This window comes from Anopheles stephensi, chromosome 2 (genome assembly GCF_013141755.1).
Source record: "Anopheles stephensi strain Indian chromosome 2, UCI_ANSTEP_V1.0, whole genome shotgun sequence".
Lineage (NCBI taxonomy): Eukaryota > Metazoa > Arthropoda > Insecta > Diptera > Culicidae > Anopheles > Anopheles stephensi.
This window is the reverse complement of record NC_050202.1, coordinates 58,959,904-58,976,531: the sequence shown is the minus strand read 5'-3', so window position 1 is coordinate 58,976,531 and position 16,628 is coordinate 58,959,904. Positions and strand designations below refer to the sequence as shown.

Genomic DNA, 16,628 nt, shown 5'->3' with positions numbered 1-16,628 from the left:
CAGTTGGAAGCTTCTCTCTCTGTCTCGCTCTCTCTTTATTTCGATCCGTCGTTCGATGCAGACTTCTGTTTAATTGACATCGAATGCATAGACTGCAACATCGGACCAGTCCGGCCCGGTCCCGGCGGTGCTGAACAGCAGATGGTAATTGAATTCGAAACATCGAACACCGTTACCGATTAAATGGTGCATAATTGCTGTCGGAAGATTCGAACCAACCGATTGGGGTAACCTCCCTCCCGAGTGTAACGATCAGTCGTCTGTTGGACACAGTGGGTAATTGCAGTATGCAGATAATTGAATCCATTTGCAACTGCACTGAGCGGTTTTCGTCTTTCGTGGTACGAAATGAGGTCCCGACAAATGTCACGGACGCTTCCCTGTTCGATTTGGGCGAGCCCGGCGGTGTAACGTTTGGGCGTCACGCCATTCCGGTAGACTCCTCCGATCGGATCGATTAGGTTGTGTATGGCGAACGTAACACGGTGGCACAGTAACGATTTTGGTGCGTAATGTTGTACATTTAACCTTTGGGTTTTCAACTGCCAGACACAGGATCCTGGTCCTATTTGGTCTGGAAAATGATGTCTTTATTGAACAATTTCAATCTGCATTGTATCGGAGAAATGCCACAAAAGGGTCGAATGCGAATGTGCAAAAAAGGGTCATTTTGGGCGCCACGCTAAAGGTCTAGTGTTAAATATTCTCTCGATAAATACTTGAAATATTTACGCACCATCGAGAAATCGATTAGAGGGAAAATTAATCCAACCCAAGAAATGCTTATCGTGCCAGCTAGCAGCGATCCTAAATATTTAAAGTCAGCCTAAAAAATTAGCATTTTTAAGCCGTTTATTTATTTCGTCCCATACCTAACCGCTCATGCCTTCAACTGCCTGTGAAGGAACGCACAACAAATCATTAACAATCTAATCGCCCGAACATGATAACACGAATTTATGATGGAAAAATATTGTTTCTTCCCGCCTGCGAACACGATTGCTGTCTGTCACGCCAGCAGATTGATTTCACCATGTTCGATTGACATGCTTTATTGTGCCAGTAATTTATTACCTTTCGCACGAACGCTTCTTGCCCGGCCCGGAGCCGAAAATTGAAATGTTCCGATCGGGTGTTGGTTTGGTGCCATAAATCGTTGATCAAATGTGCGGGTCGGGCTTTGGCTGTTTGAGTGGCTGCAAAAAAGGGAATGTAATAATCATCAACGTTCCTAATGTTTGGTGATCTGGCCTTGCCTTGCATTTGGGTGGTGTATTTTGCTAATAATCTTGTCCAGACGAACATTGCGCTTTCATTAGCTTTGATCTGGGTGTTTAATGTGTTGCTAAGTGTGGTGGTGCTGCGTCTGAGAAACGAGTCGGCGCCTTTCTTGTATCGAATCGAATTTGCATATTATGAGTATCAACGTCAATAAAATTAATGAAAGAGAGGTTTTTCTATTGCCTTAGCTACGCCGCTTATGCTAGGGTCGACCAACATCTGGCATCTTGGTCGTTTTAAGACATAGTTTCGATTTGCTCTTTTCGAATTTTTCAATAGGCCAATGGATAGCATTTTTTTAATTAGAGGATAACAATAAAATAATTTATTATTTGTTGATGTTTTCTATAAATTTAGAATCGCTTTAAGCAATTTTTTACAACATACAAATCGAATCAAGTCATTAAAAAATACAAATTAAATTTTGTCTCGCGGATTGCATACATTACGGCTCAATAGCTGCGTGTGACTTTCCGAATTGTTTAGAGAGCTCGTTGTTGTATTGGTTATGCTCAAATGTGAATAAACCACATCAAGCTAGTAGGTTACGGTGATATCTTCGCGATTTTCCTCTTTACATCGGAATCAGGCCTCGCCGAAGCGTATCGTGTCAAGGAAGCATTTTTATCCGCAAATCTCACACCCATCAGCCCAAGCACGAATGTTTGTACTATTGTAATCCTGCTGTCTGGTTTGGTTTAGCATCCGTGTATCAGCTGCTCGTCTCATAAACCTTACCATTTTCGATACGTCTTTCCGGCGAAGTTGAAGATTCGATTGGAAAAGCAGTTTCCCTCAGCACGGTAGCATTATTTTGCATTCCAGGCCGGACGTGAAGCACGAGCCGTAAATAATGCACATAAAACTGCCAGCTCGAGCTAGTCGAATAGCGTGGCTGTGTGGTAAGGGAAGTTTCGCCTATTTTTTCCCACCACCATATCCTCCACTCGTTCACACTCCACCAAACACCGGCCATAACCCTTTGCAATTAAACGCCGGTACGATTGCGGTTACAGCACGGTGCCTTTGGGTGCTGAAATGATTCGGAAGATAGAGTGGCGGCCCCGGGCAGGCGTACGCACCCGCATCGCGCTTAAGTGTATTATTTAGTGGCCGTAAATCGATTTGTTTAATCGTAAAGTTGGCCCCGCGCGGCTTGGCGTTCGAAGCGAAAACTGATCCGCAAATGATGCGCGCTTTATTTTATCGAGGCATCAATTTTGCGATCCGGGAATCTAGCGATCTTGCGCGCATAGGCCACCGCCTGCCAAACGGCCTGGCAGAGCGGCAGTAGTGCCGATACTCCGGCACAGCAAAAGGTTAATCGAACACTGGTGGCCTAGGATTGCGTCAACGTGGGACAATTTATCACCCCGAGCCCGGGCAGCAATTAACCGCGGCAAACCATCGTTTTCTCGTATTTCCATCGATGTGTTACGAGTTGTGGGCTGGCGACCGGCTCGGAGACACGTACCACGCTTTGTAGGGGAGCTTATAAGATTGCGGCGAAAATGCTAAATCGTGTCTGATTTCATTGATGAGATGGTGAAGCACTGTTTGAGGTTTACAACTTACTTTTGCTTTTTATTTTATTTAGTTTGTTTTCTTTTTAAGAATGTTATGATATGTTGACTTCAATTGAAAATTGTAAACATTGATCTAATATTCAAACAAGTTTAATAAAACCGTCAAAACATTTTTAAATTCAAAATTTAAAAAATCTTTAACACATAACTTGCATACTTTAAGGCGCTACCAATTATTTTCAACCACTTTGAATGTCTAGACGCAGGACTTTAAAGTTCATTTTTATTCGAACTATTTTCGTTTCACTGTCATCTTGATGGATCCAATGCAAATGAAAAAAGATCCCACGTGATGTATTAGTCTCTGCACGCCTAATGTTCCTAGTCCCGGGAAGTCTTTCCCATCTCTCTCGCGTTCTCGATCCGGCCTGGTTTCGCTAGAACACATTTGTCTACAATTACCGTCAACATTATGGCGCCCAAAGTCATCCCCGCCAGCCACCACCGTCCGCCGGTGTGGTGGATTATCCATCAACATCCCCTAGTTCAAAGACCTGACAGACACGGCTTCCCACGACTACGGGCACCGTTTATCCAATCGATTCCCAGTGTCGGGCGCGCATCTTGAAGTACATGTATGCTCAATAGAAAATGATAATTACGATCATCATCGTGCTATCTGCTAGAAGTCACCGTCACTCGCCACGTGTTCCTTCCCCAGGCAACGGATCCCCTTCTGCCACGAATGGTAAGCTTAATGCGAAAATTGTTTGCAAATGTTCGGTGAAGATGAAGACATGCGGGTTATCGGGGACCTACGACGGTTTGACCTACTATCCAAGACGGGGCTAGAGAGTGGGAAGTATATTACCCGCCCAGCTACCACTGTCCTGTGGACTGACCATATGTTTTGGACTGTTTCCCGTCCGGTGCTGCTGCTGCTGCTGCGGTAAGCACTTTTGCTCAGTTTAGCCAGCGTCAGGTCCGTAGAGAAACCAGGAATTATGGACATCATCATCATCGCCGCTAGTCGCAGCCGGCACTATCAGTGAATGGTGATAATCAGTCGCAAGTCGAACGTACCAAGCATGCTGACGCAGAGTGACGCTCAAAGTGACTTGTAACACGACGACGGGAGTCCCATAAAGATGCCAACGGTGGCGTTACCGTCTGGTTGGTTGGTTGAAAGTTCTGCCGGGCGTTCAAACAACTAATTACAGATCGGTTACGTACAGCTTAACCCATAATTTGGAACTTTAAAATGTGTTAACTTTAGCTGGCGTTGGAGCGGGTTTACTGGTGCCTGGGGTGTGTCTGGGTCTTGTGGGCAGTATAATAAAACCGTGAAACATCTTCATCCAGACGGGTGCTTCGGGTGTTGTACGGTCATCTAAATTTATGTAAAAACAGTTCCGTCCACGTGGTCCCACGTTGCCACGCATTAGTTTATCAGCAAAAGTATTCATTTTGCGCTTCAATAAACACGAAATTAGACGTATCTGATACGCATTTACCGTGCGCTTTGCCACTCGTTCTTGAATGTCCATGAAAAATGAGAGTTTGCTGGGAGGTAAACTTTAACGTCTTTAAAAGCTGCTTGCTACGCACAAAAGGAAAGGACATCGTTTACAAGGAATCCTGCACAGGAGCATCGGATGGTATCCACTCCCGATAATTCGTTTAGATAGAGCTTTATTTAGGATGCCATTAAATTAAATGATTTTTCTCCCCGTTTTTTATCCGTTTTTTTTTGTAACATGCATTCATCCTTTTTTTTGTGTGGCATCGATGCTTTTCATCATCGTTGCCTTAACAGTTTTGCCTGAGCGTATGCGTTGGTTGCACTTTTTTTTGGTGCCGTGTCCTTCTATCCAGACAACCCAGCTAACCTTGAGTCGTTGCAGCTAAATGTGTCCTTCGGTACCTTTTTGTTGCGCAGAGAGAGAGAGAGAAAAAAAACCGCTCGATTTAATGTGAAAACATTTGGCCCTTTTCTGCCATCACACGGCGCTTCCTAATGGACGGTGAAAATTGCGATTGCACATTGAAGCGTGCAACAGGTTTCCATTCCTCCGACATCAATTCGCTATCGTTAACTGTTTCATTATTTATGTGTTGGAAAAGCTTCATCTTCGGTTCGTTTCTTTTTTTCTTTCTCTCACTCTCTTGTGCACTTGCCGTTCCGACGACCATTGCTCAGTGTCAGTTTGTAGCGAAAGCCGTTACGGTCGCGTTTTTCATGCTGGACAGTACGGTACGTGCGCCAATGCACGTGCCGCGAAACATGTGCCGCTGCCAAGTAAAGCGTGTACCGTGTGGAAGTTGATCGTACATAATCACTACATTAGGTGCACAACACCACCCCGTGGATTACAAGTAAATCAAGCTGATTATCGTATAATAACTCAATAAAACCGCCAAGCTTTTTTTTTTTCGTTGTTCGTTTTCGTTGCCCTTTACCGGTTGGACGGTGGATCGCTCCGAGCACGCTTTTGGACGTGTTTTGAGGTACGGGTTTAGGGTCGGTGTTGTACACATGTGTTGCAATCCAAGCGATGATCGGTTTTCGGTGTGCTGAATTGATAGATCACTGGGAGATGCACTTCCGAAGAAGCTATTGGAGAAGCTGGCATGCAGTGTAATCTTAGACCTAGATTACTCATTCTGGATATAACTTGTTGAATGAAATATGAATTTAATTGCAATCCTTTTTGAATTGAAAACTGCAAGGACCTAGCAAGGGAAAATATTACTTATTTTAGAAAAGCCTTATTTTAAGTCACAGATGACGTTGGAAACGGACAAGGTAGAAGATAAAAGCCATTGCAATAAAGTCTTAAGTGAGGTCCGGTGGTCAATGCGATTCTACTACCGGTCTTCACACGCCAGGAGCTAGGTTCGAATTCCCTCTAGACCGTTCCCCCTTGGTATAAGGACTGACTATCCAACAAGCAAGAAATTAGATGGCGACCTAGCCGGGCGTTAAGACATGTAGACGAATATCGCCTCCTTCTGATAAGGAATGTTCCCGCAATGTTCTTTAAAATATTACCATGAATAAGGAATGTTCCGGTGGTAATCGGACTTAAGCTGGTGCAGTACCGGGAATCGGAAGCACAGTATCCGTTGACGGAGGCGATCTGGAGGTGGTAAGGAAAGCCTGCTACCTTGGCACGATTGCATCTTCAAATAAAAATTACCATGGGTAAAAGCCTCTATGGCTCATTACGGCGTCAAGTTGTCTTAATAGAAATATAAATGAATAAATAAATAAAATCCTCTGTGGGCTTCACAAACTCCTGCAATCCAGAAGACTCCAACAACATACGAAAAACACGATAAATCGAACTTTTATACGTCTAGTTGTTCTCCACGGCCACGAGTCTTACACTAGGCTAACAGAGGACGCTAATGAATTTGTATTTTTGGAGCGGTGGGTGCTTAGGACCAACTTTGGAGATGTGAACGAGTGCGGGGAGAAGGAGAATGTACCACAAGCTAGCCGAACTGTTTGGCATGGCAGGTATCCTTGTCGGTGGACTCATAACACCACCAGGCAGGTGTTCATCTGCGACCCGTTCGGTTCAAGTCGAAGAGGAGCACAGAGCGATCTGGTTGGATCTGATGGAGTCTAACCTCCAATCCGGAGCGCGGATATATCTTATAGACTTGTTCTACCATGAACAGGCTAAGGAAAAGGAAAGGTCTACAGGGTATTCAACCCCATACGGACCATATTCAGCTTCAGGTATAATCAAGTCGGAGAAACCAATAACGGTAGGTCTAGCCTTCTGTGTTGTAAAGCCTAAGAAAAACCCAAAGAAATTCGCCTGAAGTTATGCAATCTCCTAATCAACGCGACTTCAAATGAAGAGACGCTGGATTCGTTTGAGAATGGTTATTTTTTCCCAAAGTTCTACCAACAAATCTTCATCATCGTCCCAAGTAACTTATCAACCATTGCAGTGGCCCAACGCGCGAACCCATCATAGGTTCCAGCTTCAGCCTTTCCTAATGGGCATAACGCGACGCGATGCTCTTGCCGCACGTTCCACGTATATGGGCAAATCGGTTCGCAGCTACTTCTGCCAGAAAACCGTGAACCATCATCGTCGTCGTTCCCGGGTAAGCTGCGCGCGTATGACCGGAATGGTCAGCCCCGTGGATTCGTCTGGTCGAACGGTACAATGTGCAACGGAAAAACCCGACCCTTATCTGATAGCTAGTCAATCAATTTGTCATAACTTACCGCTGCACACGACGGGCAGTGCAGTGGACAGCACTGGACCGTACCGTGCCGCGCCGCAACCATACCATGCCCCGCAGGTCACAGATCGATCATCATAAATCCACGTCGTTTGAGCCATGTATGAACCAGACAGAAGACGGGGTTTTTCTCTGGTTTGGTGTTTCGCTTGATGTTCGCTACCAACGTATCGTACCGTGCCGAAAACCCCGGGCTATGCTGCTGTACGGCAAAAAGGTGTTTCCCGCCCGTTGAAATGGTGTTGATGTTTCGCTCATTTCCCATGCCCCTTGCCACCCCTTTCGTACAGTTTTCTTGTATCCTTCATTTCGCGCGCGTCCATCGGATGCAGCAAGGTACTGCTCTCTGTGTGTGTGTGTGTGTGCGCGAGGGCGCAATGTTGATAAGCAGAACTGTACCCACCACATAATGGCTTCTTTTAAGTGGAATTCCATTTCAACACCTCAGCTGTGTTGAGAAATATGAGTTAGTTTCAGTGACCCGTTTTTCAAACGGTGAGGAGATGAATCAGTTACAGTCATCAAGCCAAGTTTTGATGTCGGGCAAATAACCATTCGCATGATGGGTGGTAGAGTAGTTCTTGGAAGGTAACATTCACATGATGAGGGTGTTGTAAAACTATTTGCCAAATGGAGGTTGTGTTTGAGTGGAAATGTTCGTGGAAGTCTAGAAATAGTCACAAAGTTCCCCCCCGGGGAGGGTTGGATTGATTATAACTTTCCGCGGGAAGGCGATGGCAAATGAGGTTTGAATTGGTTTGGCCATTGTTGGGAAAAGTGTGTCGCAATTATTTTTAGAAATCATTAAAGTGATATCCTCTATAATTATATTTCTTCATCGATTTTATTTTACCAACCTTACCAACACCTCTTGTCATTTTATCTTCCAACAAAAAAGTTTTCATCCAAAACTACCCTTGCAAATATTAAATTAAGAACTCATCCCATTACCACGAACGTGCGAGAGGAATGTGAACAAGGACATAAAGGCAAAGGCCAAATAGTTAGCGATATCATATAATAAAACCTACGCATCGAATGAAAAGGCTTGATGGCCGAGAGCAGCCTTGCCTACTGAGGGAAAGCTCAGTCCGACAGACGGACGAGACAGATCCACGAGAGTCTGACGAGAGCAGCAGCAGCAGTGTCCTCAAATACTTTGACCTACATTTGGTGTTAGTTTTTTCTTCCTAACGTCTTCTCCTTTTTCTCGCATTCTTCCGCTTAGTGTGAATCTGCTGTATAGTTTTTTTTGGCAAACTTCTCTTATGCCCCGTCTCCTTTTTCGGCTGAAGTTTTATTGAACGAAGGAGAGCCATCCGTGTCCTCATTTTTCGCGCACGAAAAACGTGCGTTCGAAGCTAAAAAGGCATTAAATTTATGATTATATTTAGCGAAGCGCGGTACGGCGCAGTTTGATGCAACGTTAGTTTCCCGGGGTTTGTTTTTTTTTTTTTGGATCGGTCTTTGGTCGACCTTCCTTTTCGGAAGCATCATTCATTGCCAGCCCAAGCGTATCCCATTTCCCACGAGGAATCTTATCAAAAGTTCGGCTTTGCAATTGCCCTGTGTTGTCCTGAGGGACTTTCCCCCAAATTTTTCTTTCTTATTTTCGGGATGGCCTTACTATTTCTACTACGCGGAACCTTCACGTACGTCATGGCGAACGGAAAGTAAAAGCGTCACACATACTCCTTCCGCATCCGTCCCAGTCACTGCTTCCGGTTCTGATGAATCGTATCGGTCTCCGGTGACAAATGGGGACTGTACAGTTGAAGGGGATGAATTCCAGGCCGATTTTTTTGCTGTTGTCGCCTGGACTATCCTATCCCGAACGGGATGATTGCTGGTGGCGCCGGATGTTATTACTGTTTGGGCTGGTAGAATATCCTGGCACGACTCAACAAGCCGTGACGAATGACCCGGACAGAAGTAGGTTGCCGTACGGAGGGAGAGGAGAAGCCTCCCCAGGTCGTTTCACGCAGGTTCCCCCCCCCCCAGTAGCTGACAAGTGGGCGGCTTAAGTTGACGTGAAAAATTAGAGAGAAAACGGACCCAGGTCCGCCCCACTCCGAAAGGATGGAGTAAAATTTGGGACACCGTAATGTTGAATGAATGTAGGCCATACTGTTGGAGTGAATGAATTTCGTTTCCTAGGGACGGGTGAAAGCTTTGAAAGGGGAAGTGATACGGAGGGCGCCCTGTTTGAGCTTTGTGAATAAATAAATTGAAGTCAAGAGCAGCAGCAGCGTTTTTCCGTTGAAACCACACCTTAAACTTTTACCCTCCTTTTGCGCATAATACTTTCCCGGTAAAAGTAGCAGCTCTGTTGGTGACTACAGTTCCAATGTTTGCACGGAGCTTGCATCAAAACCAAAGTACAAACGGCAAAGTCAACAAAACTCAATTCGGGCAAATCGTGCCGGTTCCTCCCGTTCGTGCAATATCTTTCTTGATTGAGTGTACAACCGTCAACTTTGTCTGTATCCGGTAATTGCACAGGCACAGGCATCATTCTCGCACGTACACAACATATGAATGCTCCTCTACTTGGAGCAGATCGTCCAACCGCTTCCGCCATTTCCAATTCCTTGAATACCAACCGGGACCCGGGTCGTCTAGATTGCTAGTAAATAAATATCCCGGCACATCGCAGGGGATCCCCTTTTGGGAAACTGGTTCGTCCCGGAAGTTCTTTGTTGTTTGTGTTTATTCTATACAGAGAGAGAGAGAGAGAGAGAGGAAGTGTGCGAGTGAGAGGTGGATTTGCAAGAATTTTATCCTTCTTGCGGAATTTCAAAAACCCTGGAACCCTGGGTGGAATATCCCAAAGTACTACTTTACTTGCGTCCCGAAATTGGGGCACATCGCTTCTTCGCCTGCACAATTCTCCGAAATCGCTTCTAATCGGTAGATGAAGGCGATCGAAATGTCAAGTGACTGATGGAATTATCGCTTCCGATTGGGATCGCCGTTTGATTTATGACGCCACCCTTCGAGGCGCATAAAATACAGCCCAACAATGATGGGGGCCTCCCAGCTCTAGGTTCTAGCTTGTTATGATGTTTTTATATCGACGAACGCATCGACAACGCCGCCGGAAGCGTATGATGCTAAATTAGATTTTTGGCGAGCAAACCCCCCCCGTTGTACATGGTTTTTATGTTGCGCTGCGTATAAAATTGATTGCACTTCCTGTGGACGTTGGTAGTGAAATGGCGTTTCTAGTTCCGTGCTTTGACAGAATGAGGTTGCGGATGGAGCGTCATAAAAGTGTCAGTAAAAGTGAAAAGCTGTACAAACAATCAACAAACTACTACTCTCATCAGGCATCTATTAAAATAGATTCATCCAATGGCCCCCCCAAAAAAAGGGGGACACACACTTACCGATGGGAAAGTGAGTGTATGTAAAAATACTATTTACGGCAACGATCGATTGAAGTTGCGGACGAAAATTACACCCTTACCATAGCCTCCATATCGAGCAGCTAACAATTTGTCCCGACGACGACGACGACGACGACGACGGCAGCAACACAACCTCCCGGTTCGGCCTTGCGTCTGCATTGTTTAGTGGTAAATATGATCTAATTGTACACCCGTGTACGGTATGCAGATGTCATTCGGTGTACGATTATGGTCGATTGGTTCTTGTCCGATGGTCCATCAGTGTCAAACCAGGAGGAGGGTTAAATTGTCAGTACCACCCAAAACCAACCACTCCACGATCGTGCTGTCGGAACGAGCTTCACAACATCGCGCCGCTTATGTAAACCCGGCGTTGTCCATTTTGCGGGCCGGCGTGCGCCCATCCTGAGTGTGACAGATAAACAACTGAAGCCGCGGTTGTGGTGTAATTCGTGTCAAACTGACATTTGTAAATTCGCCGACGAAATTCCCTTAATTGGTGCTGGACATCTCCTACTCCACGCGCTGCATTATCCATTTTGGCTAGCCACGCGCCTCGGTCACCTCAAACTGTCACAAAGTATCTCGGGTCTTATCGGCTGTCAGCCAGTGGTGGTTGCCACACCGTGATGGCTCGTGAGCTATGGTTTCTTGACAACCACTCCCAGCTACCAGCCAGCCCGATCGTCTTAGTTTCTTCGATCATTAGCTTTCCAGCAACAGTTGGTCGCCGGCTGACAGGTGCTCGACGATAGGAACCGGGCGCTAAAATATGGAACAGTCTAAATTGTATAATTATTGCCAATTAATTGATAAAGTTCGGCTCATTAGTGTTTGGGTCCAGGTGAGAGAGAGAGAGAGAGCACTCGCGGCTACTAAAAGCTTTCCGTGCACTTCTGACCATTGGTGACTGCACGACATCTTAGATTGATCGACGGTAAATTGATGCACCTTCAATGCAGACAACAGATGGCGACCCTCCGCCATGGTCGGTACCGATATGGTTCGGGCCGGTCCCGGGCAAGACGGATGCCAACAGAGAACCAGCAGCTCACACCGGGGTGCCCACCCGAAACGGGTAGCAACGATCAGGTATTTTGATTCGATTAATTATTTATGAGAATGTGAAGTACCCATGTATGGGACTGCTCATAGCGCTGTCAGCATCCGAAGTCCGTGTGCTGCAGCTACAGTTACATGTCTTCACCTGTCACCGTTACATGTTTTGCTGCGCAAACCCACCTAACGGATACCCGAGCACGATGATAAATCGGATCACCCATTGGTTGGTTGGCAAATGCTTGCTTGCTTGTAATGCATATTTATATGTTGGACGACGTCAGCAATCGAGGTGCCGGACCAGAAGCTAGTCCGGTAAGTTACGCGAGTTTTCGAATTTGTTCACCCGCAAGGTGTGAGGCACGTCGTTTTGACTGGGAATTAAATTAAATACACCGCATCGGTGTAGTGGACGCCCACAGCTAATGGAGTGGAATGGAACGGTGCGCGGTACGGTGTCCGATTATCAGTTCCATCGCCATCCACATCCATATGGATGTGCAGTGGGAAATGCTGCATTGGGATGGAGGAAAGATAGAAAAAAGAGCAAATTGACACCAAAAAAACACTCACGAGACAAATAGTCTCTTAATTGCTGAATTTCATTTTTCAACGGCTTGTTTTTCTGGTATAGCGCATAGTACGGGCATTTTTCTCACAGAGGGCGTTAATGTGAGCGTGAAGTAGTGAGCGTTATGGCGATGATGTTTACATTTTATTCAACAAAGTTTCTTTTTTCTCTTAATTAGGTGTTAGTTTTAATTATTTTGAAACCTTTTATACTTCCTTAAGTTCAATAAATTAAACAGATAAAATTTCTACTATAGTTTGAATTTCAAGCGCAAAGTTGGTAAAAGACTTTTAATCCTTCATTAAAAAAGCAATAATTAACTGCAAATAATGCACCCTTTCCTTCCTCGTTATCGCATGGCTGTCTAAAGCCACTCCAAAAGGCACCCCATTAGAATCAATCAAAACACATACACACTCACACAATCCATTGATTCGTTAAAGCTCGTCTCATTACAATAATGGTGCTTGACGTCGGGTGCTAAATGAAGTTAACCTTTCGCGCTTGTTTAAAAACTCATCTCATTTAGTGACCGGGACCGTTTAGATTTGCCACCGCATGCAGCGCAACGCACGCTAATGGGACGGGGTCCTAATGACGACCGACGACGAGCGGGCTTGAAGTTCACCAAATTTAGCATGAAAACAGCTCACGTCTAATGAGAAACACCCATTATTATTGTACGGGTCCGGGGGGAAAGTGCCGTCCGCACGGAGGATTATTATAATGATTACTTCAAACTCTCTTTCGAAGGCCAGGCGCTGTTGTCCAGTTCGTTCGGGATGGAGGGGCGCTCGTTTGTGTCAAGTGTCGTATAGGGATGCCGTAGTGGGATTATAATACGGGTGCACCCCCCAAAAGGAAGGCAGGATGGTAAACACACATCGCAATAATCAACCACGTGTTGGGCGCTAAATGGGGCGTGTAATTTCGTTCGCTCAAAGCGTTTGAGACACTCGCACTCGCTGTGTCGGGATGTGGGGTTGGATCGGGATTTTATTGCAAATTTATTGAACCACTAGTAGATACCGAAGCGGAAAGGCCGGGCTTTGATAGCGTCGATCGTAAACGATCGATTTCGATGCAATTCTGCTCGATTAGTGTGCCGCAGCTCGTTTAATGGAGCGTTGCATTAACGGCTGCGCTTGGCCGCGAGCGGTAACGAGCTCCTGCACTAGTGACTTTTAGTCAGAGTGGTCGTGTAAATTAAATTACCGAGCGATGCTTTTAACGGGTGCATGAATGTGCAGCGAATGGCGTACGTTTATGGGAAGCCAGTGATGCATCGCTTCCCGTCTATTTTATCATTTTGCCGATACATTGTAATTTATTTTGGGTGATGTTTTGTTTTAGCATATTTTTGCGTCAATCTTCGCTTCAACATCAATTATCATTTTCTTTTTCCTGAAAAATGAATGATGCCTTCCTCCATCGCCACGTAACCTCGAAAAATCAGATCGAAAAAAAAAACGAACGAAATATCTTTCAAACATTCCTCTTAGTCATATCAGTTCTTCTCGGTCCTCTCGGTGACACGATGCTGATGGTGAAGTCAACCACTGGTCAGCAATCAACGTACTGTTGTTGCTCTTTGACGCCACTCACCGCTCGAAACTCACACGACATACTTAAAATAAAAAGGTTTTCCCAAAGAAAAATGTTTGACACCTCATACCGACCAAAACGACACGACAGACGGTTCTTAAGGGAAAATAACATCACGGTCGCATTCATTCAAAACGCACACGCCCCAATCAAAGTATCGAAGAACAGGTTGCACTGCTTGACGTTTGACGGTTTTGGGATGCGAGCCGGTTTAAGTGAACCTGCCGTGAAACGTGAGCTACACCGGACTTGATTATCGTCCGCCACGAGGGACTCGGGTCGGCAAGCGTGCTGACGGTGGTCAAATTTCTTTCCCAGCAGGGGCAGAACCATCGCCGGTGGTGGAAACACTTTTCACCACGGGACGGCTTGGCATGATGGATCGGTATGGTACGATCGGTTGTGACGCTGTGCGGTTCTCGGTCCGCTCGGCAGACAAATGGTAGCCACAGAAACGAAAAACAACGTGCTACGGTGAAAGTTAATGAACCGCGTCCCTGTGCCAAATAATGGCATTCACTGTCGGATTTGAGAATTTTCCCGCTTTTGCTTGTTGTGTCTCACTTTTTCGCTCTTCTTTCCACTTTCGTTTCAGACTGAGCAATTTGCAGTATTATGGATATTATTTGTAGTGATCGTGCTTGGCAATACGGCCGTGCTGGTGACGCTGTTTCTTAACAAAAACCGCAAATCGAGGATGAACTTTTTCATCAAACAGCTTGCTATTGCAGGTGAGTTTAAAATTTATGATTTTCAAGTTAAACCCGTCCTAATGTGGTTCCATCGCCTTTGCAAAGCTTTCTTAATTGTATTCAAAATTTAATTAAATGTTTGGAAAATTTAACATTGGATTTTTAATGTTTTCCTTCTCATTCGAAACATTGCCGTGAGTGGTTGGAAAATTCCATTACATGAGAAGAAGTCCAGCATATTTTGAATGAACTAAAAAAATATGTCAAGTGTTCTAATATTAGATTACTACATGAGTTGTATATTTTTCTCAAACCTGTCACCCGTGACAGCATCACTTCAAACTGAAATGTTTACTTTTCCATAACAAAAGCACGTGTCAACAATCAGATAGAAGAAAAACCACAAACACACACACGTGTATTTATTTTACAAACACGCATAGTAAATATGCGCTACATAAATCAAAACATCATCGATTGAATGCCCCTGAATGCCACGCACACTATTTACCACCACACAAGGTGTCACAAGAATTAATTGCAGTGCAGTGTTTGTGCGGGGGCAAACCGATCGCTTACGATTGTCCCGATCCGAGTGACCACAATCCCGCTTGACGGACGGTCGTTTATTTGCTGTCTTCTGTTCACCTTCGCCCTTCCCTGGCAGATCTGAGCGTCGGGCTGCTAAGCGTGCTGACGGACATTGTGCAGCGGATAACGATCTCCTGGTTGGCCGGCAATGTCGCCTGCAAGCTGATCCGCTTCGTCCAGGTGTGGGTGACGTACGCATCGACGTACGTGCTGGTGGCCCTTAGCATCGACCGGTACGATGCCATCACGCATCCGATGAATTTCTCCGGCTGCTGTAAGTACTGTGTGAAAATAGGTTTTTATTTGCCGTTCGGTTTATTTTTATTTCCCATCGCCTACACCTATCTAACACCACTCGCGTTTTTTTTTTTCCATTTCGTTATTCGCATGCACGACTGGGCGTCTCCATCGGGCTGTGTAGGGAAGCGTGCCCGCCGACTGGTAGCCGCTGCATGGGGCTTCAGTGCCGCCTTTTCGTCGCCAATGTTTTACCTGTACGAGGAGCGCATCATACAGAGTGAGTATGGGGCGCGTTTCACCGTATCGTTCGCTTTACGTTTAACCACCGTTTGTTGATACACAGATCAGGTGCAGTGCTGGATCGATCTCGGTGATCCGTTCCGGTGGCAGGTGTACATGTGCTGGGTAGCGGCCTCACTCTTCGTCATTCCGGCGTTCATCATTTCGGCATGCTACGTCATCATCATACGGACGATTTGGAGCAAGGGTTCGATGCTAGGGCCCGCTCCGGTTGGGACGGGTGTACACGGAGCAAAACGTAAGTAGGCGGGGGGGCGACGCTGGGTACGTCCGTAGGCTCGTTCGGTGATGCATTGAGGTGGTGGACCCGTGTAATCCAATTTATAGTACGAACTCAATTTTCTACCACAAGATGAGTTTGAGGAGCGTACACAGCCAGGGTTTTTTTTCTTCTTCACGATGCGGACGTATGGACCGTCGTGCTTCAAAAGGATTATATAGCTCCGTTTTTTTTTTGGGTATAAAATGGGATGCATCAATATTTATTTTGAATTCAATTTTGATGAAATTGGACGATGAAGTTTAGAGTATTGCAGGGCAACTGGCAACAAAAAGAGATTGCTCGTATTAGGCCGTCCATATTTTTGACCCATTTTAATGGTTTATTTACGGGACGTGCTGCTACGAGCTAACAAAGAACCTGAAAGCATTTAAGAATATCTAAGGTTTGAAACACTGCAAGGTTAAATTGAACGGGTCAATAATTGAGATCAATAATAAATAAAAATTGATTAAAAGAATTATCTGTTAAACTCATTGTATGTTTTTTCCTCCCCAGATCGCCCTCTTCGCAATGGAGGCTGTGCGGAGCTCGCGAGCCGACGGGCCAGCTCACGGGGCATCATCCCCAGGGCCAAAGTGAAGACGGTCAAGATGACGATCGTCATAGTGATCGTGTTTGTGCTCTGCTGGTCACCGTACATCGTCTTCGATCTGCTGCAGGTGTTCGAGCAGATACCGAAGACGCAAACCAACATCGCGATCGCCACCTTCATCCAAAGCCTGGCGCCACTCAACTCGGCCGCCAACCCACTGATCTATTGTCTCTTTTCCACGCACTTTGTGCGCACACTGAAGTGAGTATGAT

The 16,628-nt window shown here is 45.6% G+C and overlaps 1 protein-coding gene across 10 annotated transcripts in view; it reads left to right on the top strand.

Annotated features, from left to right (window-relative positions):
• Positions 1-16,628, top strand: part of LOC118506413 (cardioacceleratory peptide receptor-like) — a 53,574-nt gene that overhangs the window by 34,788 nt on the left and 2,158 nt on the right. For 9 of the 10 annotated variants that reach the window (XM_036043499.1, XM_036043497.1, XM_036043492.1 and 6 more), the window contains 5 exons: positions 14,314-14,449; positions 15,078-15,275; positions 15,423-15,518; positions 15,585-15,779; positions 16,320-16,617. In XM_036043499.1, coding sequence (XP_035899392.1) covers positions 14,314-14,449; positions 15,078-15,275; positions 15,423-15,518; positions 15,585-15,779; positions 16,320-16,617 — 923 coding nt within the window. Of the gene's footprint in view, positions 1-14,313; positions 14,450-15,077; positions 15,276-15,422; positions 15,519-15,584; positions 15,780-16,319; positions 16,622-16,628 lie in introns of those variants that run through there. The other variant, XM_036043501.1, reaches the window with a different exon arrangement.